At 38.1% G+C, this 27,368-nt stretch overlaps 1 protein-coding gene across 1 annotated transcript in view; it reads right to left on the reverse strand.

Annotated features, from left to right (window-relative positions):
- Positions 1-1,212: 1,212 nt before the first annotated feature.
- The window catches only part of SREK1IP1 (SREK1 interacting protein 1), a 40,403-nt gene continuing 14,247 nt past the window's right edge, over positions 1,213-27,368 (reverse strand). Inside the window, exons 2-5 of the mRNA XM_075541083.1 lie at positions 22,982-23,029; positions 18,443-18,586; positions 9,381-9,450; positions 1,213-5,178 (exon numbers count right to left, since the gene is read on the reverse strand). Of these exons, the coding sequence (XP_075397198.1) occupies positions 4,989-5,178; positions 9,381-9,450; positions 18,443-18,586; positions 22,982-23,029 (452 nt within the window). The 3' untranslated portion in view covers positions 1,213-4,988. The remainder of the gene's footprint in view (positions 5,179-9,380; positions 9,451-18,442; positions 18,587-22,981; positions 23,030-27,368) is intronic.

A 27,368-nucleotide genomic window follows, 5' to 3' on the forward strand; every position in this document is an offset into this window, starting at 1 on the left:
GCTGTTGCTATGTCGACCAACACCAGTGAATAGTGTTGAAATCAGCTTTGTACAAGACATTTCTGCAGTGATGGAAATGTGCTATATCTGTGCTCTCCAGGACAAAGTCACCAGGTGGTTATTGGGCACATGAAATATTGAGTGTATCTGAAGAACTAAAGTTTTAACTTTATTTTATTTAAACACCACGTGGCTATATTGACAGCATTGTTCTAGATCAGCGGTTCTCAACCTGTGGGTTGTGACTCCGTTGGGGGAGGGGGGTTTGAACGATCCTTTCACAGGGGTCACCCAATTCATAACAGTAGCAAAATTACAGTTATGAAGTAGCAGCAAAAATAATTTTATGGTTGGGGGGTCACCACCACATGAGGAACTGTATTTAAAGGGTCATGGCCATTAGGAAGGTTGAGAACCACTGGTCTAGATCATTGTTACATCCTATTGACTGAGTTGAATTTTACAATGAAAAAGAATATTTTGAGATTTCTGCCAATGTTTTAAATAAACTGCTCACTTAAATGTGAAGCTTCCAAGTTATAGCATCTCCATGATAAAAAATTGACACTTTACAAGGCCATAAAAGAATTTTCATTACTTTTTAAAAGCCCATAAAGTGTTTGTTGGCACTTATCGATCTTTTCTTTTATCCAGCTTAAAACAAACAAAAAACCCTCCTAAAGTTGGCTCTCTTGATAGACTGACATTAATAATTCTATTATCAATAATGTTGCCTCGACTGAAATTCTAGATGGAAAAGGCTTAATTAAGGAAAGGTGCAGTTCTGCTTCTGTTGTTCAAGGGCAAGGGCAGGTGACCCAAATGACACAAGGAGCAGCAAGCTTAGAGACTTCGGGCCAACAGAATGCCCATGCTCCCCAGACTTCAACTTGGTGGAAGAAGCTGGATGCATTAGCCATGGCTGGAGGATTTCACGCTAAGAAGAACCCCACATCCTCAAACACTCTACATAGTTTTAAAGTGAAGAACCTGGACTCCCAGTTGGCAAAAGAAACGTGTTCTTGCCACCCCACTGCCTAGGTAGTTAGAATATGAAGCACCCTTGGCTGTGTCAGTTTGTTACCAAGTGATCTCCGTGGACTAAGTATGTCTGTCTGTCCCTGTGAATTGTTTGTGCTTCAGAGACTGAAGACAAAATATCAAGAATCAAGAAGCCTGATAAAATTACACCAAAGCATGTACAACAAAAAGTATATTTAAAAAGATTTATTTAAGTATAGTGAATAATAACATCATCTTAGAGTTCATTTTAAGCCAGTGAAAATAATCCAAAGTAAAAATAAAAACAAAGCAAAATACATTTCAAAGTACATATACGTTCTGGAAATGGGTCTGATGAATAATATAGTATCCTTATGTGCTTTTCAGGAGGCTTAATTACTGTAATTTTTGGTAGCAACAATCAGATTTCAGAAAAAACAGTGGGTCGAGAAGAATACAAATAACAAGGTGAAATTACTTTTTATGTAACCTAATGAGAGCTAATTCACCTTTTAAAAAATTACGAAATATAGAAGTTGGAACATCCACCACTAATAGTTTCTTGTAATTTGGGCATTAGTTTCTTTCGGGCCCTCTTCCAATTTCTCCTGATTGGGTTGAGTTGTGTCATTTCTGCAGTTATATCCAGAGAAATTTCAGCACGTATTATGTAAAGATGTGATCTTGTGTTTCTCCTACCAATTAAATTGTGAACTTTCAGGGAGGCAAATGCAATGTTATTTAGATCTGTCACCCTGGTATTTGCTACACTAGCTATTCAACATTTGTGAAAGATATTGGTAGACACTTTCATGACACTTCAGCCTAGCTTACTACTGAAGATGATCCACGATTCCATAGAATTAGTAGTACATACAGACACAGAATAATTTTACCCCTCATCTAGTCTGAAGAACTGGAGATACTGCTGAATGCTGTTAGCTAACAGATGATATGGATGAAATGAGGGGGAATCTGAGAGTGAGTCACAAGAAAGATGGGGCTTTCTACTCCCGCTAAGAGTTACCGTCTCAGAAACCCACAGGTCGTTCTACTCTGTTCTATTTGGTTGCAATGCAGCTATCTAAGAGGCAACTATTAGTCTCTCCCCATCCATAGGAAAGAAGTGATAAAAATCAAGATACGTGGAAACAGTTAGTCCGATGGACCACACAAATAACATTCTCCTAACGCAGAGAACAGAAGAAGGTGGTGGTGTCCAGCTACCACCACTACCTGCTCTGAAAAGGCTCACGTTAGAACTGGTCGTGGACAGACGGGGAGAAAAACGTGGAACAGAACTCCAAGTCACGAGAGCAGGCTTATGGGTTGGATGGAGACGGGCGGGATTCCCTACGACTATGGTTTTATCTTTCAGGCTTGGAATTGAAGTCACCGCCACATTACAATCATCACCATTTAAGATCAAAAGAGTAGCATTTACCCAAGGACAGAATTCTGGTTAGAAAAGGATCCATGGAAATAGGTCACACAGGGAAGTGGGATACATTGAATCTGAATGTGAAGCTAAGATCTGCTCTGTAAACCTTCCTTAATTCACAATAAAAATTAAAAATAAAGGCAACCGTGGTCTTTAATAATTGCATTCTAAATTAATCTTTGCCATTTTAGAATATGAGCTGCTTTATAAGAATGATTTCTAAAATAAATAATGCTACTTGAATGCTGCTGACGTATTAATAATGTATACACATTATGAGTTGGAAAGGACTTCGGAGATCATTTGAGACATTTTATACAAGACACCAAATTCCAAGGAAACAAATGACTTTGTTGAAGGTTATGTAGGTAAAAGAGCCAAATCTGAATTTTTGTGTTAGTTTTCCTCTTGTTACATAACACGTGAGAGGAAATTCATGAAAAATTCCTCCTAAAATGTATCGGTGAAGCTTCCATCCAATCCTAATAACAGTAACATTATAACTTACAAGATAATTACTTCAGTGAAAAAGAAGCGGTTTTCATTCAATTGGGATGTTTCACAATGGATGCTCAGACTCTGAGAAATTTACTTAAGAATTCCATGATTGCTTCCTGGGGAAAACTTACTGAGCACGAACACCTTTAACTTACACACTATATTTATGAGGGCTACATTTTATCTCATTCTTCTGTATCATTATTAAATATGTCACTATTCAGAAACTAAATCTGAGTGAATTTATACTTTCTATAATTAATTGTAGAACTCTGATGGCAATTGCCATCAATTTAAACTATGCAACACACTCAAAGGGATGAGGCCATTCTTTTGCATTTACCATTTTCATACTGGTAACAAAGTAAATAAAGATGACTGTATTTTCATACAATAGTATCAAAGGCAAAATAAATCCTTGAAAGTCACCTGTTTCTCCCCCAAACAATGGCCCACCCGACAAAGAAAAAAGAAGCTGAGTATGGAAAAGCTTGACATGTGAGAGCCTCACGACTACATGGCGGGAATGAGGAGGTGGTGCAGTCTCATTAGAATGTGCGCCTGGGTTCTGCTTTTAAGATGAGTTAGTAGGGTTCCCTGAGTCTTACTGAGAGACTAATGCAATTAGAGAATTGGCTAACCTTTACAGCTCATGAAATGCACTTACCTGATGTCACCATATGAATTTACCTGTGGCCATGTTTGTGGGCGACCATTTAGAGAACTTAGAACTGCAATGTTTGGTGCTGTGCCATGGCAATGGGTGGACTTCCAGCCCTGCTATACTACAATAAGTGTTTAACTATTGGGCATCAAGGATAACTCATCACTAAACACAGTAATAGTAGTTACTGTAAAATTAAAAATTGTACGAACACTTAAACCTCCTAATATTTGTTTGAAAATGCTTTCCGATATAAAATTGCCATCGTTATACAAAGGCTTTCATAATGTAACTCCCTGCTTCTTAAATTTTAAAAAGAACAGAATAAGACTCTTAATTCTAAGTTTTTGTCACTACTCCTGAGGTTTGTACAGGAAGTAAAAGACCAATTAACTCAAATCAGTTATTTAGGAAACCATAAATTCAGTGTGAAACCTGCATCAAGACTATATACAAACCATTTCAGACAAAATAAATATATAGGTTGACACGTATAAAAATTTTCCATATTACTCATAGAAACAAACGTCAGAAAATTTATATACTGAGTATAAGATAAATCATTTCTAATTAAGATTTTGCTGTCCTCCTAAATAAAATTGTCTGTCTTTGAGGTATCACTTTAACACATGCCAATATGACATATATTTGTAAAACAACCCAGCAGTGTACCCTAAAAACCCTGACCCAGACAGCGTAATCTCTGAGACTTACGAATAGGCTGAAGTAGATCTGTGTTTTCAAACAGGCAAGAGATATTTTCAATTGTTACCAAAACAAAGCAGACAGGTATTGTATTTCATAAAAGAGTGTTAAAAAACATTTTAACTTGTTAAAAACATTTTAACTTGTCATCCTCCTGCAGACACCATTCATTTAAAAATCCTTGCCAGGCCCAATAAGCAGTTTCATGTCCTCCGGTAATCAAAAACGACTTATAGGCTTAAAATAAACATTAAAAAATTACACCATTTTCATACATTACACCATAGTATACATAAAGCTATTAAAATATCAATGTCACTAGAACACTTGATTCAGCAATATTCATTGGTGGCTAAGTAGATTCTCTGCACTGACTATAGCAGAGACATTTTATAATCAACTTACGATGGAAGAACACTAGCCCCAAACACACAAATATCAAAAATGATGCTTTGCATTTGAGGCATGACTATCAAGTAACAAGACTGATTGAATGCTTTTAGTCAGAGCACATTGAAAATATTTTGCTAAAGGGATAATGGTCCTATAAACAAACAAAAAAAATCCATATGGAAAAGACTATGATTTATTGCAAAGAATTATTATATAGTAAAGCCCACGGTCAAATAATTTTTAAAAACAAGTTTGAAAATGCAGTGGTTTAGGCCAAAGTCACAGTTACTTCTTGGAGATGTCAGGGCTATTGGACGCAGAAGAATGTTTTTCCTTTTTTCTCTTCTTTTTTTCCTTCTTATGATGTTTTGCTTTTTTTGCCTTGTTTTTTCTCTCTTTCTTTTTTTCTTTCTTCTGAGATTTTTGCTTTTTCTCTTTTGAAGTATCCTCTTCAGTGGAAGTGGATGAGTAGGACCTATGGACAATAATGCACACTGCTGATACTTGCATTTATGGCTAGTGAGTAACGTCAAGCAGTATCTGAACTGCTTTAAATGATTCCTGGAACCAGACTAAGGTAGTAAACATAAGTAAACACCATGTATGCATATTCTTAAATGCTGAACTCAGAATTTGCGCTACTTGGTCACAGACATTAGTAAAACAAATAACTCTATTATGCTCAACTCTTAAAAAATTTTGAATTTATTAAGATAAAATTATTTCCCTATGAGTTTAACTTTTTCATATTATAACTATCCTTCACAGTCTTATAAGGCAAAGCAAAGTAGCACTCAGCAAACCTCGTTATAGACTCTATGTGCTTCTGGCTGCAATAATACCTTGCTATTAGCATATTCTTTTCTTTTAAAAGAACCACAAAAGGGTATAATTGTATAAAAGAGACTATAATTATACCTTGGCATAAATGGATTAAAGATAAAAATTAGCAAAACAAAAACACTTTTGTTGATTCTCTTGATCTGTCAAGTGAAAGTACTCGATCCTTCTAGAGTAGAATAAGAGAAAAGTACACTTGTATTCCATAAGGTTGTCCCTTAATTACAGAAAGGGTGTCTTTTTTAAGTGAATACTCTATATAAACAAGGAGGATGTATCACCTTACCTTATATTTCTCATGTGTTAAAATACTCTATACAGACAAACAAGGATCATGGATCACTTTACCTTATTTTATCTTATTATTCTTGTAATAAATTAGAATAAACTTAAGAGCTCCTTCCTCTAATAGTAAAAAAAAAAAAAGAACGAAAAAGAAACCAAGTAGTACAAAACCCCCCAAAAATTTCACACTTTAATATCTTATAGAGTGATCCAAGGCTTTCAACTTACACTCTGATCCCACATATTTATGGCAAGCCAGAAATTGAGAAAAAAAAATAAAAATAAGACAGGTATCTCAAGAGCTAAATTATCTAAACACTGGAATTTAAAACCCAAACACAGAAAACATGACGGATATAAAGTGTGAGACAAGCATATTTTATATAGTGTCTTTACAGCTCCTTGCGTGAATCCCTCAATGGTTTTCTTCATGGATCGACTCTCTCTCTCTGTCTCTCTCTGTCTCTCTCTCTGTCTCTCTCTCTCTCTCTCCTTACTTATGTAATGCTGTCTTCCTCTCTCCTCATCTAGTTACTTTCTTTGTGTAGAGGCCATTTGTCTATCAGTTTGTCCTTCTATGGAGGTTAGTGTGTTGCTTTTTGCTGGAGGTTATATCACAGTATTTCAAATGCCAGCAGGCTCCCCCAGGGAGCAGATTCAGCACAGCTTCCAGTTTAAGAACAGATTGCAAAGAAGGAGTAGGCTCTCTACTTCTGAGGAACTAGCCATGGAAATCGTCTGGACAGAGCTGAAATATTGTCAGCTTCTGAAAGTCTCACGAAAAGAAGCAGAACTTCGTCAGAGATAGTGAGTCCCTCAGGTCAGTGGCTCGCACACTATGACTTAGGAAGAGTGGCCTTCTCAGCTGTACAGCTGACCACCGCGAAATGGACAGAGTAGGGCGTGTGGGAGTAAAGACTTTGGGACCTTCCTTTACTGAAGGGGCACTACTCAAAATGAGAAGAATGACCACAAGCATTAATTGGAATGTATGAAGGAAAATTCAAAGTTGTAAAAAGTGACACGGAACACATAAAAACCAACATTCTAGGCATTAGTGAGCTGAAATGGACTTGTATTGGCCATTTTGAATCAGAAAATCCCATCATTTACTATGAAACAATCAAGAGGAATGGCTTTGCATTCTTAGTCCAAAAGGGCATTTCAAGATGTATCTTGAAATACCATGCTGCCTCTGACAGGATAATATCTATCTACATCCTATGAAATCCAATCAATACAACTATTATTCAAATTTATAACAATAAAAAAAGAAAAATAGAAGAAGTCTATCAAGGTCTTCAGTCAGGAATTGATTTAACATGCAGCCCAGATGCATTGATAATTATTGGTGATTGGAATGAAAAGTTGGAAACAAAGATGAGAAAAGGTGGTTGGAAAATATGGCCTTTGATAGAAACAAAGGCAGACATTGCGTGACGAAATTTTGCAAAACCAATAGCTTCTACATCGCAAGTAACTTTCTTCAACAATGCAAAAGGGGAAAATACATGTGGATTTTCCCAGATGGAATACACAGAAATCCAATTTGACTCTATCTGTGTGAAGAAACACTAGGAAGCTGAATATCAGAGGCTAAAATGAGGCTGGGACTGACGGCAAAAAACAAAACAAAACAAAAAAACCCACAATTGCTCATACGTCAGTTCAGGTCGAAATGGAAGAAAGTGAACACAAGTCCCTGAGAGCCGAATGTGACCTGCAGCCCATCCCAGCTGAATCCTGAGATCGTTGCAGGAACAGGCTGGCTGCACTGACTACTGATGGCTGACGTGAGGAGCCGGGTGAGGGCATCGAGAACATCATACATGAAGACAGCAAAAGGTCATTAAAGACAGGAAAGAAAGAAAAGATCAAAGTTGACGTCAGAAGAGACTCTGACACTTATTCTTAATCATCCAGTGGCTAAGGCACATGAAAGAAATAACGAAGGGAAAGCTCTGAACAGAAAAATTTGAAGGGCAGCTTGAGAAGATGAAGTAAAATATTATAATGAAACGTGCAAACCAAAATGAACAGGTTTAGCGTATCTTCAACTGAAAGAGCAAAAGAAGCAATACATCTACATTGTAATATTGAAAAATTTTCTGGGAAAAATATTGCATGATGCAGGTAGTGTCAAAAGAAGATGGGAAGAATATACAGGGTCATTTTTGTACCAAAAATAACTAGTCAACATTCCACCATTTCAAGAGGTAGCAGCAGATGAGCAAGAAGCCATGGTACTGAAGGAAGAAGTCCAAGCTGCACTGAAAGCATAAGCCAAAAAACAAGGCTTCACTGCTTGATGGAACACCAGCTGCAATGTTTCAACAAGGCAGTGAAGTACAGGAAGCACTCACTGCTCTATGGCAGGACACTTGGAAAATAGCTATTTGGCCAACTGACTAAAAGAGATCCATATCTGTACCAGTTCCCAATAAAGGTGACCCCATAGAATGCTCAAATGATACAAGATCATCCATATCACCTGCAAGTAAAGTTTTGATAAAGATCTTCCAACAATGGTTGCAGTACACTGACAGGGAGGCTCAGGACACTGCCAGAGAGTTAGGTCAGATTCAGAAGAGGACATGGAACAAAGAATATCATTGCTGATTTCAGATGGACATTACTCAAAGCAGAAAATACCAGAAAGATGCTTACTTGTGTTTATTGATGTGCTCAGGCATTTGACTTTGTAGCTGCCAGAGCAGAGTACATACCATATATAATTATAGCTAAGTGCCGTAAAAAATTCTATGTGTATGACTATTCTAAAATAAATGAAATTATATTCATTACACAAGGAAGAAACTGCCTCTTAATTATATTGATGAGTTTCTTTAACCAGTTTTCAAAAAAGAGTAAAAATTTACAGGTGACTGATAAATGTTTTGAAAGAAAGGAATTGCTAGCATTACTACTAAGTCCATAAATCCTATAAAATTTAATTTCCTAGCTATGGCAATCATGAGAATACAAATATTTAAATTCTAGCTTTATAATAGATGAGGAAAAAATTTATATGTGAAGAATTCACACGTGTATATACAACAAAAGGCTTGGCTGATACTCTAACACTAAAAATTCCAGCTGAGAAAAAGAACAACCAAAGAACGGTTGTTATTAATTTTTGATTTTTCTAAAATTTGATTTATTCCACTTTGATTGTAATTATTTCATTTTTTCCATGATTACATATATGATTTTCTACCTTGATTGTAATTACCGTATTTTTGAATATTACATATATTACAAGCATTATATTATTTTTCTAATATTACAGTAACCATTAGAATTATTGTATTTATTCTACCTCAATTAAAAATTATTTATGTACACCTTAATTTATTCCAAAAAAAAAGATTTAGAGTGGCTGAGTTTTTATTTTTTATTTCTGATTCTAAGAACTTGTCTACTTAGCTGAAACAATAAATAGCTAACATTTATTATAGAAAAATAATTATCAAATTAACTGAAGTACAAATAAAAATAAACTGCAAAAGTCCATTCTTTATTAAACCTTGCATAAAAAAGTTGAAAAAATACCTTTTCCTTTTTTTTTTCAATTTGATTTTTTCTTTGCCTTTTGTTTTCCTCTCCTCGTCTTCATTTATTCCTGTAAAAACAATAATAACATGATGTATACAATAATAATGATTGTAATAACAAGCAGGTCACCATGAGTCTGTATGCTACCACGGCATGTTAATGGTTTGGGGTTTGGTCCTGTAGGGCATGCTGTAATTTTACTGTCTGTATAATTTTACTGCATTTTTTCCTACAAAGATTTCTCCCTGTCTTGGTTTTCCTTACTCACTGAAAAAAAAAATCTCGAAATATGAGAGTGACGAGTGCAACGAATGTATAAGGGTGCTTTGCTCATGTGATGTATGTACAGATTGTGATAAGAGCCTTATGAGCCCCAATAAAAAGATTTAAAAAAAAAAAGAAAGAAAGAAAATGATTAGGGCAAAGCATGTACGGATGTGCTTTATACAATTGATGTATGTATATGTTTATGTATGGATTGTGATAAGAGTTGTATGAGCCCCTAATAAAATGTAAATAAAAAAGAAATCTCATGATAGTATATGCTTTCGACAGAAATTTGAAATGATACATGGGAAATCAATGGAAAATGCCATGGAAAATCAATGCCAACAGTTTGATAGGTAACCTTTCAGTTCTTAAAAACAACACTACATCGTTTTTGTATTTTTATTGTTTTTAATAAAATTAAGATTATAAAATATATATATGCTCTAACTTCCTTTTAAAATTACACATAGCTGTATCTTTTTCTAGGCATTCTTTCTATACAGTACACATTCATAGTTACATAAAGGTCTATTTTTCTGCTCTGAGAAATGGACGGTGGCATCTATAATAGGCTCAGACATATTTCTCACAATAATTGAAATTTCTCCTGGTCATTATAGATCAATCTCAATTTTAAAAACAGAATAGTGTTTCATTGACTATACAGACTAAAGGAATTCAGCTTTATTTTTCCTCAGGCCAGGAAGCACACACGTTGTTCTTAGTCTGGCTCTTAATTCTGCTGCCAACACGCTTTTGAGGCTTTTCTGACTCACAGCTTTCGGCCCTGAATTGAAGAAGTTCAATGAATAGGTCTCAAGGCCGAAAGTTGTGCTTCCCTCCTGGCTCTTCCTTCTTGATGGTAATGAGATTCCCTCTTCCTGATTCTCTGATGGCTGATTTCATCCCCAGCGAGAGGGCAAAAATGGACCAATCAGCATGTTAGATTTCTACATTTTACAGTCACAATGAACCCTGTCACTCACTCACACTCCCTAACCTGAAGCCCATGCCGATTCACAAGGACTCTCTAGGATACGGTAGAACTGCTCCTGTGAGTTTATGAGACCGAACTCTGGTAGCAATCAATTAACTGCAAATAAAATAGACTTTAGAAAAAGAAAATTACCCAGAGAGAAACATTAGGTAATGATAAAAGGGCCGCTCCACCAGTAATACATGACAATCATAAATGCGTATACATTAAGCCACAGTGTTGTAATGTAATCAATACAAACAGATACCCAAAAGGAGAAATAGACACATCTCCAATTACAGATTTTAATACCTCTCTTTCAACAAATCCTAAAACTAAACAAAAAGTCAGAAAGGATATAGAAGAATAGCAAACAATCAGATCTAATCAACATTTATAAGATACTCTACCCATTTCTTTTCAAGTACCTACAAGCATAGACAAAGATAGATAATATTCTGGCCTCTAAAACAAATTCAATAGAAATGAAATCACACAGAATATGTCTCAAAACACAATGGAAATGCAATGGAACTATTTGGAAAATCAATCATTAAAATAGGGAATAATTTCTTTTTTCTTTCAGCTGTGATGGATAAAGAATTTAATGATTAAATTGTGCAGAGAAAGTAGTTCAATAAAAATATAATTCTAGAATTTACGTCTTTTATCTTTATGAAGAACTAGCAGAACTGATGATACTAGGCTATGATACTAGGGCTGATGACAAGTTTAATTTTAGATTCTTCAGTGTTTCGACACTGCAGAAAGCCCCTAAAAGGATTCTACATCTATTTATTTAAGTTCCTTCTGAGCCAGCATTTGGACGTACACAATGAATATACAACCAAGTAGTAGGGAAAGAGTTAGAGATTTTCAGAATAGAGTTTGGAAAATACTTCAACTAGCCCTGTAGTACAAAACAGAAGGCAAAGGCTTTTGGGTACTGTAAGACTTAACTTTCGTGATGATGAGCAGCAGTGTCTGTCTGTCTCTTGTGATATCCAGGCAGACAGCGGTTATGAGCCAGAGCTAGAGACGCCTCTGGAAAGTGCTCAACTGATTTTTAATTCCCAAGAAGGCCATTCCAGGTTGAGGCTCATTAAACTAAAACCCCCACTCCCTCCTGTGACTTCCAGTCAACCACTCACCAAATATCTTTTGTAGCTCACTTATAAATAAGTACATTTTGAATCAAATATACACTTTATTCAGCTAAGCCCTGCATTATGAAGCTTGAAACCACCGCTGTAAGTTATTCACTTGAGTTTGATTCCAGCAGTGACTAAAAGGAAGGCGCGCACTGATTAATACATTATGATATGCAAATGCATTATTGGGGAATTTTCCCACACCAAAAACACACTAAACCTAACATCCCCAAATTGTCAAACTAAAGTATTTTTTTTCCTGGACTGAGCTAAGAAACTAATACAAATCTTTAGAGGATGAGAGATTAAGAGCTAGTTATTTCTTAATATAAGAAAACTCTAAATAATATTATATAACACAAATAGAATAGAAAGAACACTGAATTCTTGAATTCCTTGGTTCCTTAGTAAATAGTGATGTCCTTAGAATACAAGACAATTTAAAAATGGTATAAACATTAACAATATTCCCCAAGCACTGTAGTGCGCTAGATCGTAACCATATCTTTGCGCACACACACACACACACACACACACACACACCATCAACAGGAACTTACTGTGATCTTTGCTAGAGAAGCCCTGGGGGGTGCAGTGGATAAGTGTGAAACAGGAAACCAAAGGTGGGCAGTCTCCTTCTGTAAATCTAATAGGGTTGAACTACTATGGGAGAGCTATGGAGCAGATCCTATCCCGCAGGGTGAAGATAGGGTGGCTGAGTCACAATCAACAACAAAGGATTGGCCCCCAATTTTGGCGTGCACTGGTGGCTATTATTTTCCATTTTCCTAGCATTGGTGATATGATGTTATAGGACTACAGGCCTCAGGTTGTTTTAGTGTGATTTGACATTTCTGTTCTCATACTATCTAATAATCGATTATACTTGCTATCTAGAAGTTGTTAGCTTTGTCTTACATGAACAGTATAAAATCAGTATTAAAAATGTGCAACACAAAACTAAATATGTACAAAATTTATGCAAATATTAGTTTCATGTCTTTTTTTTAGAGTGCTACTTCTTTCTCCCCTGCCCCTTATTTCTATCATAACGACAAAATAACAAATTACATAAGTACATTAATTTATTTTTACTTTCTCCTTAGTCACTATTTTTATCATATTAAAAAACAAAACAAAACAACAACAAAAACTACCAAGTAGAAAGAAAATGTTTTGAAAATGAAGATGGCAACATATGTGCAAATGTGCTTGACACAATGGATATATGTTTGGATTATGATAAGAGCTATAAGAGCCCTCAATAAAATGATTTTTTAAAAATACCCCAAACAACAAAAACTGTTGGCTTTAGGGATCAATTAAAAAGCCGCTAGACTATCTGCAGCAGGATATAGAATTATCACTCTCACTCATCAGACCAAGTTTCCACCCTAACCCTTCAGAGATTCTGAGGACTAGCAGAGGATTAGCAACAGAAGGAAGCACAGCCTCTGTTGTCTCTTCATGGTGTACTCAAAACCAGGGAACTGTTGATTCAGCTAGAAGTCACCAGTATCCGTTAGGTGACTGGGAAATAAACACGGATACTTTCTACAGTAAACCCTCTATTGGACTGGACACGATCCTGGGAGTCAGGAAACGTGGAAAGAAATTCTGACCCTTTAAGTGGCCATGAGAAAGTATACTTCAAAAACAATACAATAGATTTGTTCTGGTGAAAAGTTTATACAATATGTTCGGTTCTCATTTAACAATGGCTACAGTGACATCAGTTCGGAGACATTAGTTACATTTTCTCACAGCTCCCCTTCTGGATAGTTCTCTTCCTGTGATTTGCCTTTCCTGTCCCCTTTCGAGTAGCTTAGAGTTGTTGTCCACTAGTCTTATACAGATGAGTTTCCTGAGGTGAACAGAAGCCACTGCTTAAATTTTTTTCTTTATGAGTCAAGTTGTTATTTACTAAAAGGAGCCTTCTATGGGTAGTTTTGTTTGTAGGTTTATGTCTATGGAGTATCTCAGGATGATAGTCTTTCGGAGTTGTCTACTCTTAATTGGTTGGTACATCTGGACTTTCAAAAAATCACTCGCATTCTGGTCTACATTTCTCCTCCCCTTCTCTCAGTATCCATCGACAGCAGCCCTGATCAGAAAGGCCACTAGTGGTGGCCAGCTTCTACCTGCCTTTGGTTTTAGGTCATGCCTCCTGGACTGCTAAATCATTTGCATTAGTTTCTTTTCTGAATTTTTGTTTTCTCTTTCTCTCATTTGCTCCATGTAAGATGAGTCAGCAGTTTCACTGTAGATGATTACTCAGATGCTTTAACTGTCCCAAACGCTATTAGTAAAGTAAGATGTCAAACATGAACTTTGTGAACTATAGTATGCCAGTTGACCAAGTTGTCCCATGATCCTAAAACTTCAAACCCAGAAATCCAATTCTGTGAGGTGTTCCTATCAAAGAAGTATCCAAAACTGTATCCCTATGTTTTATGATATAAAAGTATATGTGAACATACATGTAAGCACACACATCTGTGCATATGAACACGGTGACATGTATATATGCACACATGCACATCTATATGGTACTGTGGGTTAGGTATTGGGTTATTAACTGAAAGGTCAGTAGCTCAACCTTCTGCTCTGAGGGAGACAGATGAGGCTGTCTGCTCCTGTGAACATTTACAGCATCAGAAACAACTCAATCATGACAAGTATATATGACGTGTAGGCAAAACACATTAATCATAATATTAGCTTTACTGACTTTGGGATTTTCTTTCAGCAGAAAATTCTCTAGAATTTCTCAAAATAGATTGTGAATTTCTTTAAAAATAATTAGGACTTCCTGAAAAAAAATGTTAGCTAAAAGGACATAAGATAGAAATGTTTAATGAAACCCAAGATTGATAAACCCACAGGGCCAGTAAGTAAAATGAGGGGCTAGTGGAAAGGGGCAACAGTGGTAGTGGTAAGGTACAAGGTCAAGGAATCCATGTAGAAAATGAATGGTTGGAAACTGATTGTGGTAGCCATTGTATAATTCCACTTGACAGGATCAGAATATGGAATGATATACTATATGTATTAAATCCAAACTAATTAAGAAAATTGTTTAATAACCAAATCAATTCCCTTCTGTGTGAGTCATACAGAAATCTCTGACATTAATTTTGGCCAGAGTGGCCTCTGGTGCAGAAAGAAAGAACTCGAGGAAATATTGTATTGTTGGAATGTTTGCTACTTTGTCTATTCTCACTACTTTATGTCCTTCAAATTAAAAGTTTATATTGAATATGATCTTTGATTTATATGCCAGTAATTTAACAACTACATAATTATTATATATTTTGTTTTATGCAAGGGAATAAAGAAATAGACTTTAAACAAATAACTAATTTGTTTAAGATCAAGCAGCTCTCTTCAATGATAGAGCCAGGTTATAATTCATGTGATATTTGATGGTGTGGATTACAATAAATGATGGATGATAGAGCCAGGTTATAATTCATGTGATATTTGATGGTGTGGATTACAATAAATGATGGATAACATTTTGAACAGAGCACTCAGTTGTGCTCATACAGAACCACTATGAGCCAAAAGGCAGTTCTCTGAACATACGTGAGGATATTGAATGGATTAAAATCAAGAAAGGTACGTGTTAGCGTTATATCATTTCACCATACAGACTGAGCAAGGGAATAGCCCTGGTGGCCTAGTGGTTATGCGTTGGGCTGCTAACTGCAAGGTCAGTTGTTCAAAACCACCAGTCGCTGCTTGGGTGGTAGATGAGGCTTTCTACTCTCCTATGATTTACACCTCAATATAAAGAAAACAAAAATCTGGACTAAAAAGCAACTGAGCTCAAAAGCAACATCATGAGAAATGGAGAAAACTTGAAGTTGTCAAGAATTTAATTTTACTTGGATTCACAATCAATGCTTAGGGAAGCAGTAGTCAATAAACCAAACAATGTTTGGCATTGGGAAAAATTGGTATACAGGGCACCTTAAAGTGTTAATGAACAAAGATGTCACTTTGAGGATTATGGTGTACCTGACTTAAACTATTACATTTTTTTTCTTCCAAGAGTGCATTGGCACATAATTTACATATCACACAACTGAACAGTTCAATCGTTCAATCATATCAAGGGAATTGTGAAATCACCACCACTTCTGTCGTAGAGCCTGCCACCCTGCCACCGTTAGATCGCCTTTAGGCTGAGTTGTGCAATCACGGTCCATTCCAGTGTTCCCTCCCCTCGCCCGCCTTCACTGCTTACTCCCCAAATCCCCTTTCCTTCCCTCTCGCCACCCCTACCCTCTGCATTCCCTAGAGCACCTTGTTTGTTTGCTTTTAAAATCATTTTACTGGGGGTTTGTACAACTTTTATCACAATGCATACATCTATCCACTGTGTCAAGCACATTTGTACATTTGTTGTCATCATCATTTTCAAAACATTTTCTTTGTACTTGAGCCCTTGGTATCTGCTCCTAATTCCCCCCCTCCTTCCCTCATGAACCCTTGATAACTTATACATTATTATTATTTTGTCATGTCTTACATGGTTTGATGTCTTCCTTCACCCACTTTTCTGTTGTCCACCCCCTAGGGAGGAGGTTATATGTAAATCATTGTGATCGGTTCCCCTTTCTCCCCCTCCTCTTACCCTCCTGGTATTTCTACTCTCATTATTGTCCCGAGGGGTTTATCTGTCCTGGATTTCCTGTGTTTCCACTAGTGTACCCCTCTAGTCTAGCTGTATTTGTAAGGAAGAATTGGGATCATGATAGTGGGTGGGGGGAGGAAGCATTAAAGAACTAGAGTATAGGTGTATATTTCAATGGTGCTATACTGCACCCTGACTGGCTTGTCTCCTCCCCGTGGCCCTTCCTTCTGTAAGGGGATATCTAGTTGCCTACAAATGGGCTTTGGATCTCCACTCTGCACTCCCCCTCAATCACAATGATATGATTTTTTGTTTTTTGATGCCTGATATCTGATCCCTTCAATACCTTGTGATCACACAGGCTGGTGTTCTTCTTCCATGTGAGCTAGGTTTCTTCTCAGCTAGTTGGCCGCTTGTTATCTTCAAGCCTTTAAGACCCCAGATGCTATATCTTTTGATAACCAAGCACCATCAGCTTTCTTCACCACATGTGCTTATGCACCTGCTTTGTCTTCAGCAATTGTGTCGGGAAGGTGAACATCAATGGAATGCCAGTTTAATAGAACAAAGTGTCCTTTCATTGAGGGAGTACTTGAGCAGAGGTCCAATGTCCATCTGCTACCTTAATACTAAACCGATAAATATATGCACATAGATCTATTTCCCCATCATCATATATAAACATATTTACATTTGCACATGCCTGTGTTTAGACCTCTATAAGTGCCCTTTGCCTCCTGGTTCCTTCCTCTATTTTCCTTTACTTTCCTCTTGTCCCACTGTCATTATAAGCCTTCATTTTGGGTTTCAGTAATTCCTCTCAGTTACATTACCCTTAATCAAGCCCTACCAGGCCTCCTACACCCTCCTCACCATTGATTTTCGATACCTTGTTGTTCCTTTGTTCCTGGGTTTGTTAACACCCACTTCCTTTCCCCTACCTCCCGGCTGTCTCTCATGTCCCCCAGGAACCATCAGTCCATTGTTTTCTCCTCCAGATTGTTTATCCTGCCTATCTTAACTAGATAGAAATGCAGGGATAATAATATGCACAAAACACACACACACAGAAAAACAAACCAACAAAAGAAAACAAAACAAGAAGAAAAAACCAATGACAAAAAAGAGAAAAGTGTGTAAATAGTTCCAGGTCTGTTTGTTGACCTTTAGGAGTGCTTTCCAGTCAAGTCTGATGGGCACCATGTCCTGGCCCCAAAGGCTATTTTTGGTATTCCCTGGTGACTTCCTTGCTCTGTTCCCCTTGCTGTTCTGTTGCACGCCCTTATGGTTTCGCCTTAGTGTAGCCATGGTATTTTCAATAACCTTATATACATACGAAAGTTGGACAATAAACAAAGTAGACTGGATAAGAATTGATACATTTGAATTATGGTGTTGGCGAAGAATATTGACATACTATGGACTGGCAGACAAACGAACAAACTTCTACTGGAGGAGATACAGCCTGCATTTCCCTTAGAAGTAAGGATGGTGGCCCTTTGGACATGTTCTCATATGCATGAGAACATGATATTGACACAGTGGCTGCAACAATAGGCTCACATGACAGGACCAGTCAATGTTCCATTCATTTCGACACAGGATCAGTGAGTTGTAACTGACAGGACAACACTTAACAATGCGCTGTTCCATGAGGGCTGTGAGGTGCAGAGTGGCTAAGTGACCTGCTGCCAGTTACACGTGGGGAAAAAAAAGACTAACAAGGGCAAGACTAATGTTTCAGGTGTTAACTGAAATGTGTTGTACCCTGTGACACATCTAAGAGCTACTGGGAGAAAGACACACACAGATACACACACAGAATTTTGAATTAGAAACAGGCTTATCATGTCTGTATCATTGATGAGTTGCTTGATCTGGGAGAAATAATTAAAAATCTTCAAAGACTATTACCATTGCTACTTGGCTTTTGCATAAAAGTAAAAAAAATATGCTAGAGTATACAATAGGTAAGTATAAGAAAACATTTTTCAAGGATGAGAGAAAACATATTGCTTACTTTTTTCTTGCAATGCCTGTAATTTATTTAATTCTTCATTCTCTTCATCAGTATCCTCACTGCTTGTGCTGCTGACGTCCAAGACGATGTCCCTTTTAGGGTCTACTCGGAGGAAATTGCGGCATTCAAAAGTCAGGTGACCAGCTAGGCAAACCAAAACAGAGATTGACAAAACCATAGATGCGGCACGCACTCTTATTTACAAACAGAGGCTTCCTGGTAAGCAGCAACCGTTAACGTACTATCTCATTTGACTTTTATTCAGTTGGTGGTAGTTTCATTCCCAGTCTAGAAGTTTTCCTGAAAGCAACACAGAGAGAACTTTTGTTCTTTATCAGAACTTTTAATTCAATCATCATCTTCTGGGCCACTTTTTATGATGTCAGGGTATGGGGTTACTGCATTTTCCCTTTTTATGTATTTTCTATCTATCTACTAAAGAAATATCATATTTTTATTGCTTTCCCATACCTTATCCTTCTCAGCTTTACTACTGTAATCATGTAAGTGTGTAACTTTCATCTACTTAAAATTGCTATAATAAATAAGCAACTGACTTGTTAATAACACCCAACAGTTTAATTTTCATATTGTTATTGTTAGTTGTTGTTAGGTACCGCCAATTTGGCTCCAATCATAGTGACTGAGTAAATGGCATGGGGGCCACATCTGACTTACTTTCGCCAACTAGAACTCACAGGCAACATTCATGCTAATGGGGCTTATTCATTAGGGAAGCTAATGAGTTACAAAATGATACGGATACCGTTCTTTTCTCCACAGCACCTCTTCTCAGGTATGCTGGCCTTTCAGCCACTTAGTCCGTTGGCCTCTGCCTCCCTGGCTCAGGAAGCCAGCTCCCCGCACTGCCTCCCTGTCCCATCGCTGCTCCTGTTCTCATGGTCACATGAATTCTGTGATGCCCGCCTGCTGCCTCATCTCATTGCTGCGGCCTCTGGTGGCTCTGCTGCCCTGCCACTTCCGACAAGAATCTCACATGCAGTCCACCTGGGCTCTTCTTCCTTCCTTCCTCCCTGCCTCCCTCCCTCCTTCCTTCCTTTCTTTTTTTAGGATTTAAAAAACTTAAATACTTTTATTGGGGGCTCTTGCAACTGTTATCACAAAGCACCCATCCATCCAATGTCTCAAGCACTTTTGTACATATGGAATGTTGCCATCATCATTCTCAAAGCATTTTCTTTGATCACTTTTTATCAGCTCTTCATTTTTTTTGAACCCTCGATAAATGTATTGAACTCTCGATAAATTACAATTATTATTTTCATAGCTTACATCATCCACTGCCTCCCCGCACCCACTTTTCTGTTGTTCGTCCCCTGGCTCTTCTTTCTTAAAGGTCCTCTTCCTGCTTCTCAGAGGGCTGACTCGTACCCAGGGGGGTGGTGCAGCTGACCAGTCCCTCAGCTGGAGCCCTCTGCCTCCGACTTACATGCTCCCACTCAGGGAAAGGGTTGGGTAGAAAAGCCACATTCAACAGTTTCACTTCACCACAGCTGCTTAAGACGGGTTTGAAGTGCTGAACAGCAAAGATGTCATTTTAAGGACTAACGTGCACCTAACCCTAGCCAGGGTATGCATATGGAAACAGACAATGAAAAAGGAAGACAGGAGAAAAATTGGTGTATTTGTATTCTGGTGTTGGAGAAGAATACTGCAAACCCCATCAGTACACAGGAGGCAAAGTCATTATAAAGACAGGAAGGCAGGAAAAAAATCAATGTGGCTGTCACAGAGATTCTGAAACTCGTGGCTGAGAATTCAATGAAAAGTTTAGGGAAGACGGGGTGTGTACTGCCATTGCTTGTCTGCATCCTCAGCTTCTGTCTACTAGCTTCTATTCGAAATACTTCACAAAATTATACTATAACTCCAGATTGCCAAATTTTCCTTGGAAAACAGATTTTGCTCATCTTTTGATATAATCTTATTAAATAATTAAATACATTCAAGGTTTTTATTATTTTATCTTACTGGTTGATCTTTCTTATATCCCTCTTTAGTTTTAGTGTTCTTTTTACCTTAAACATCTGATTATTAAACTTGCTTAACTCTTTCGGTTAGCATCAGTTGAATCATGAAGATTGATATTTTGTCAAAATGTAACCTAGTATCTGTTGGTTACTTATTTTTAAAAATAATTTGTGCAGATCTTAGTTTTCTAGGCCGTCAGTTTCTATATAGCTGGGCTTAAAGAGCCCTGGTGGGGCAAGGGTGAAGTGCTTAGCTGTTGCGAATAAGGGCGGTAGTTCAAAGCAGTTGGGAGGGAGAAAGGGCTACAGGATCTCTACCATAAACTCCCCTGTGCAGGAAATCCTGTGGGGAAGTCATACAGGCTGGCTCAAATCAATGGGATTTAAGCAAAGGGTACACAATGACACGCTAGACTTTATTTGGTTTCTTTATCTGATACAAGACTCATTTTAATGTTAATCTCTGAGCACCAGAAAATGTTTCCTGCCTCATTAAAGAAGTAGTATAGATTCATATCCTACTTACTTTGACCTGGTATAAGCTTGGGTTGCCAGCTTCTGGTTATTTCTTTTGTTATTTTATAGGAATATAAACTGTGAGCTGCTTTCTTGTTGCTTTTCTAGACAGTGGTCTCCTTCTGAAACGTGTCTCACGTCCTGTTTTGAGAAGTCTGTTTTATGCAAAGGGGCCCTGGTGGCATAGTGGTTGTGCATGGGGCTGCTAGCTGAAAGGTCAATTTGGAAACACCCGCAACTCTGTGGGAGAAAACGGGGCTTTCTACTCCCACAAGGAGTTACCCTCTTGGAAACCCACAGTGGCAGTTCTACCCTGCCCTGTGGCAATTTCCACTGAACCAATTGTCCTACATGATTAACCTGTTGGCAGAATGCTCTCTCTACCACTTGTTTTAAAGGCCATTTGACCCTTTCCTGAACATCCTTCTCCAATGCCAATCATCTCTGATTTCACTATTAGTATTCACCAACCTGCACAACACTGTCTAAATACCAGTCCTATCTCTGTGGTTAAGGCCCTTGCTGCTGTCTGACAGCTACTCACCAGTCTTTAGACACTAGCTCATAATCTTGCTTTCCCCTGAACCCTACCATAGCCTGGATAGGCATGTTCACTTTTCTCAGTTCCTTGACATTCTGGATGCCATGTCCACCCAATGGTCCTTGTCACCACTTGGAACTGTGCAGTGTCGAAAATTTAAACTATGATATTATATTCTGAAAATAATCATTTAACCTTTAGGGCTATTTTGTACTTGCTCACCTACATGCACAGATATGTTTTTGAATCAAATTAAGCTCACCCACTTCTCATGTTCTCCTAGTCTATCAAACTCCTCATTACTGACCATTTGAACAACTCAGTGATAAACATCTTTGACTCTCTCATACCTTTGTTCTTCTATAATGCCCCTCAAGGCAAACAACCAGCCTCATTCTTTCTTTGGATTGTTCCTACAAAGGCATGGCCCAGCAATGCTTGAGAACAAACACATTCATGTGCATTAGCAAAAATACTGTTTCACCCCAGTGAGTTTTGATTTGTCTTTTGTCAGCTTTCTCTGTTTCCCTGAATGAGTGTTTCAAACTTGCACCTGTCTCATACTGCCTTAGGGTGAGATCTCCAGAAAAGCCAGACTGATAAAGCTTGTATATGGATATTGCCACTTACTGCCACTGAGTGGATTCTGACTCCTATGACTCAACAGGACAGAGCGAAATTGTCCCTCTAGGTTTCTGAGGCTGTAAATTGGTACAGAGCAGAAAGGCCACCTTTCTCCAATGCAATGGCTGATGGTTTGAACTAGCCTCCTTGTAATCAGTAGCACACTCCATAACCTGCTATGCTATCAGAGATCCTATATGTATCATCTATGCGCATACACGTGTGCTCTGAGCCTCCTGGATTCAGATGGCAACTACACCATCAGAGGAGCAGCAGCAGAACCAGGAGCCAGAGCAGGAAACAGAGTGATGGACTCCCCACGCACGGAGCAAGTTGAGTGCTTTCACGCAGGAGGCTGGCTTGTGGAGTGGAGTTCCTCCAGCACTCAGTTGGGAGAGTTGGACTTATGAGGGTGCTTCAAAAAGCTCATGGAAAAATTCTATTATCTTTTAATGCTTGTATATACTTTCTCCAAATCCAAAATATACTACTAAGTAGATGTACTTCATGACAACTTTGCTTGTCACCAGATACATAGTCACTTGGGTGTACAGCAGAGACTCCCAAACTCCCTGCCATCCAGTTGATTCAGACCGACAATGACCCTATAGCACAAAGTAGGGCTGCCCCTGGAGATTCACAAGAATTTACAAATCTCTCTGGAAGCAGACAGCCTCATCTTTCCTGCAGAAAAGAGAGATTATTTAGTACTGAACGTTTCTGAATCAACTGAAAGCTAAACTAATTAGAATAAGCCAAAAGACTATTCATAGGAACCCAGAAATCAGGATGCTAAATCATATTGCTCAATGTGGTAATAATTCCATTAACAGCCCTGAAGTAAACATTATATTGTAATATACTTACGGTAGCCACATTTTTTACAGCCTGCTCTGACATTGTCCTTGTTGCAACCTGAAATACAATTAGATATCATTTTAGAAGGTATGTAAAAAAGCTTAAAAAACTCAACAACAAACTTGACTCCCTTAGTAACGTTATTCAATTATGATGATTAAAAATAAATGAGTAGATTAAATTGTTAAAATGATTTCCTTTGGCAAGAATTGTATTGACACATTTTTTCTCTAATTCAATACAATTACAATATTAAAGTTAAGATGCTTATTATTTTAGAATTCTACTTTAAGAAATTTGAAGGTATGGTGTTCTCTACCTTAAATAGAAAATGATGGAAAAAAATAGAAACAAACCGATGAATGCTAAGGAGAACATTTCAGTGAGCAAATGTTTTTCTGCCTCGAATAATAATAATAATAAACCTGACTTTGAAATTCCAGATAGACCACTTTACTAGATGTAAAAGAAACATCCGAATCCAGCACTCAAATTTTACCTAGAGACATGCAGCTATATTGAAGACATAAATACCAAAACAACTGATGTGAACTTGAATCAAGGCTTCACAATCTACCAATCAGAGAAACAGCACAGTGTTTCCCAGTTTTGTGAGGAGGGGTAGCAAATGCGTCAGCCCTCCAACGAGGAGAGCAGCTCAACTTGATTGTAAAGGATGGTACACAGATAGTAGATAGAAACCAGGCTGAGTTTGAAAAGCAATTTAAAAGTCATTTTTTCATGTTATAAATGTAAAACATTAGGCATTTTCCTCTCTCTAAATGCTAAGTTTGCCTTAAGAACATATTATTGAGTTATTCTAGAAATATTTAGTTGATTCTGTTATCATACTTGTTCTGAAAAGGCAAATTTGCCCAATATGATTGATACATCAGGGAAAGGGTTGAGCGTAACATGAATGTTGTCCATGAAAACTTTATGCGGAGCCAGAAAAGAGCACCCAACAGAAGCAGGGCTCATAGGAATATACACCTACACCCCTCTTCCTCCTTGCCCGCCCCCGCCACCCCCATTTCCACTCCCTTGGGAGTGCTGATGTTAGAACCTCTGACCAAGGCAATGATTCCAAATCTCCTTCTATTACCACTTCACAGTAGGTCTCAAGAGGTGACACTTTGACACCCCCACTTCCCATGAGCAAACTTCAGGCCTTTTTCAAGGTAAAAGTGTCATATTTACTTCTACCTCCTTGTTTCTTCTTTAAACATATGTAGAAATGTACGGCCATTTTTATAAAAGCTTTTTAAAATGTCACTCATAAAGTTTTAGACTGCCATTCCCTAATCCAATTTTTTCTCCATGACACTGCAAGGCAGATAGGTAATGTCGAAGCAGAAATGACTTTGGGATAAAACTGCATTCACAATAAAAGTTGAGACCCTTTCATTATAAGAAAATACTGCAAGAAAAAAAAAAAAGCTCAGAGAATCTGGAGCAATGTTAGGTCTGTTACCATAGAAACTGTGGACTGAATAATTCAGAATAAAAACTGTGCTAAAACCACAATGAACTGGTCTCACAACAAACTAAAAATGTTCTAACGGCAGATCCAAAATAATCTCTCCTCAGCATGTATCAGAACTGAATGCATTTACTACTAACGACACTAACAAAACTCAGCCCTCAACCACCTCCTATTTTAGAATGGACAAAATATAAATCTCCCGCACCAAAGATGTAATTTCTACATTACGGGGAAACATAACCAGAACTCCAAATAAAGTAACTTTGTATCAACTATTTCCACCTATTTCCACCTGTGTTTGGATTACAGTATATACTCAAGTATAAGCTGATGCAAATATCCACCGAGGCACCGAATTTTACCACAAATATTGCATTAAAAATGTGCTGAGAAACTCAGCTTATACACGAGTATATACAGTAAGTTACATTTTAAGTTTCATTTATCTATAATTTTTATGGGTTAGGCATGCTCCTAGGGAGAAAGAGCCTTTCTACTCCCGTAAAGATTTACACCCTCCGAAACCCACTGGGGCAGTCTTAACCTGTCCTATAGTGGCACTATGAGTTGGGATGGCCTTGATGGCAGTGAGATCTTTATTAACAGGTCATGGTCAACTGCTTGCTTTTATTTAGGAATTGTGCAGCTGAGGCAGTAGATACAATAAGTCTGAGACAGGAGAGTCAATGAGGTGGGGACAGAGAATTCATTTTGCTACAAACCTGTACCCAGTGGTAGTGATGCAAGCTTGTCTACCATCCCTTGGTCTTGCCCTATTATCTTTCCATGATTCCCACTCCCACCCCCACCACCCTGGGCTTTTGTTTAACTTCTCATGAGCTGCATGATACCTTTTTTTCCCCCCTGCCTAAATTAACCAGTCAGTTTCTATTGTTTGAAATAAAAACCTTGGGGAATACAATACTCAAAATTGATGTCAAACTGAGGAGCAAGTCTATACTATAAAGCCTTTATTCAGCTGAGAGGACACCCTGGGGGAACAGTGCTTAAGGAGTTCAACTGCTAACCAAAAAGGTTGGTAGGCAAACTTCCCAGTTCATTCATGGGAGAAATGTGTGGCAGGCTGCTTCCTTAAAGATACAGCTTTGTGAACCCCAGGGGTCAGTTCTACTCTGTCCTACAGGGATGCCACTAGTTGGAATAGAGTGTATGGTAATAGGATGTTTTTTCTTTTTCTTCTAAGCAGCTGAGATGTGATCCATTTCCCCGCTGTTTGCAGTCGTTGTTCAGCATAATACGGTATGATTCTCACCTTCCATGTTTACTGAACATTACCTGCAATCCAAACACCATTTAATCCAAGACAGATTTTAGGACACTGAAAAAGAAAAATGCAAACACAAAGAGTACCAAAAACCGACTTACAGATGCACATATTCTTGGGGAAATATTTTCAAGCCATAGCACTAACAAAGGCCCATTCCTACTCTACACCCCAACTAGCAAAACACATTGCTAACCAAGAGGGAAGAAAGTGGACCATGAACTGACCAGACAGTTCACATAGCAGAGAAACTACAGTGAGTCCGAAACATGTAGAGAAATACCTGCCCACTGCCACTGAGTCGATTCTAACCTATAGCCACCTTACATAGGGTGTTTGAGGCTGTACATCTTTAGGGGAGTGGAAAGCCTCATCTATCTCCCATGAAGCAGCTGATGGTTTTGAACTGCTGATCTGGTGGTTGACAGCTTAAAGCATAACCCACTACACCACCAAGGCGCCTGTAGAGAGAGATACTTAGCTTTATTCCTAGAGAAGTGAAATGCACTTGAGGAACTCCGTTGGCATTCTACATGACCTCTGGGTAGCAAAAATCAACAAGGCTGAAGAGGACGTCAGGGACGTACTCCTTACATGGCCAAGAGGAGTGTCCATTGGTACCAGAGCTCTGGAAGACAACCGGACTAAAGCTTTCTGACAAGGCTTTTTTTGGACCCAGCTATTTCACATCTGGGAATTTATCCTCACACATTTGATTGCACAAAAATTGACAGACCCTTGAAATTACTGCCTTGAGGTAATCTTTAATTCTTTAAAAAATCATTTTATTGGGGGCTTATACAACTCTTATCATAATCCACACATATATCCATTATATCAAGCACATTGTTTATTTGTTGCCATCATCATTCTGAAAACATTTGCTTTCTACTTGAGCCCTTGATATCAGCTCATTTCCCCCCTCCCTCCCCACTATGCCCTCCCTCATGAGCCCTTGATAATTTATAAATTATTATTTTGTCATTTCTTACACTGTCAGATGTCTCCCTTCACCCACTTTTCTGTTGCCCAACCCCCAGGGAAGGGGTTATATGTAGATCCTTGTAATCGGTTCCCCCTTTCTACCCCACCCTCCCTGAAATATACCTTCTGGTATCTTCCAAACCAAACAACAGTTTAGCATAACTAGTAAAGAATGTGTATTCCTTGTGCTCTTTCAAAGATCGACCAGTGCTGTCAGCCTGAAACAGCGACTGGACAAGAGCGATGGGCAACTTGGGGGCAGCTCGTGTCTGTGGGCGCAACAGCTCAGAAAAGGAGGCTGGAAGGGCCGCACACCTTGCAGAATCTGATCATTCTCACTGACCTGCACTCGCAGAAACGAACTGGTCCACATACAGATGTTCAACAACAACCACCACCACAACAACTTAATGTACACACCAGAATAGACTGGTTTAGACAAAATATTAACTATTCTAAATTGCCACAAATCTAAATGAAACCGATTGTGCTTACCATAAATCTCAGGGATTTAATAAATTCCTTTCTGGCATCTTTGAGGAAAAATCAAACAATAAAACTACCCCCTCCCCACCTTTCTAAATTCTAAAAGAAAACAAAAATGCATGTTTGGACACATTTTGCGTCCCTGAGAAATGAGA

Source organism: Tenrec ecaudatus, chromosome 2, assembly GCF_050624435.1.
Source record: "Tenrec ecaudatus isolate mTenEca1 chromosome 2, mTenEca1.hap1, whole genome shotgun sequence".
NCBI lineage: Eukaryota > Metazoa > Chordata > Mammalia > Afrosoricida > Tenrecidae > Tenrec > Tenrec ecaudatus.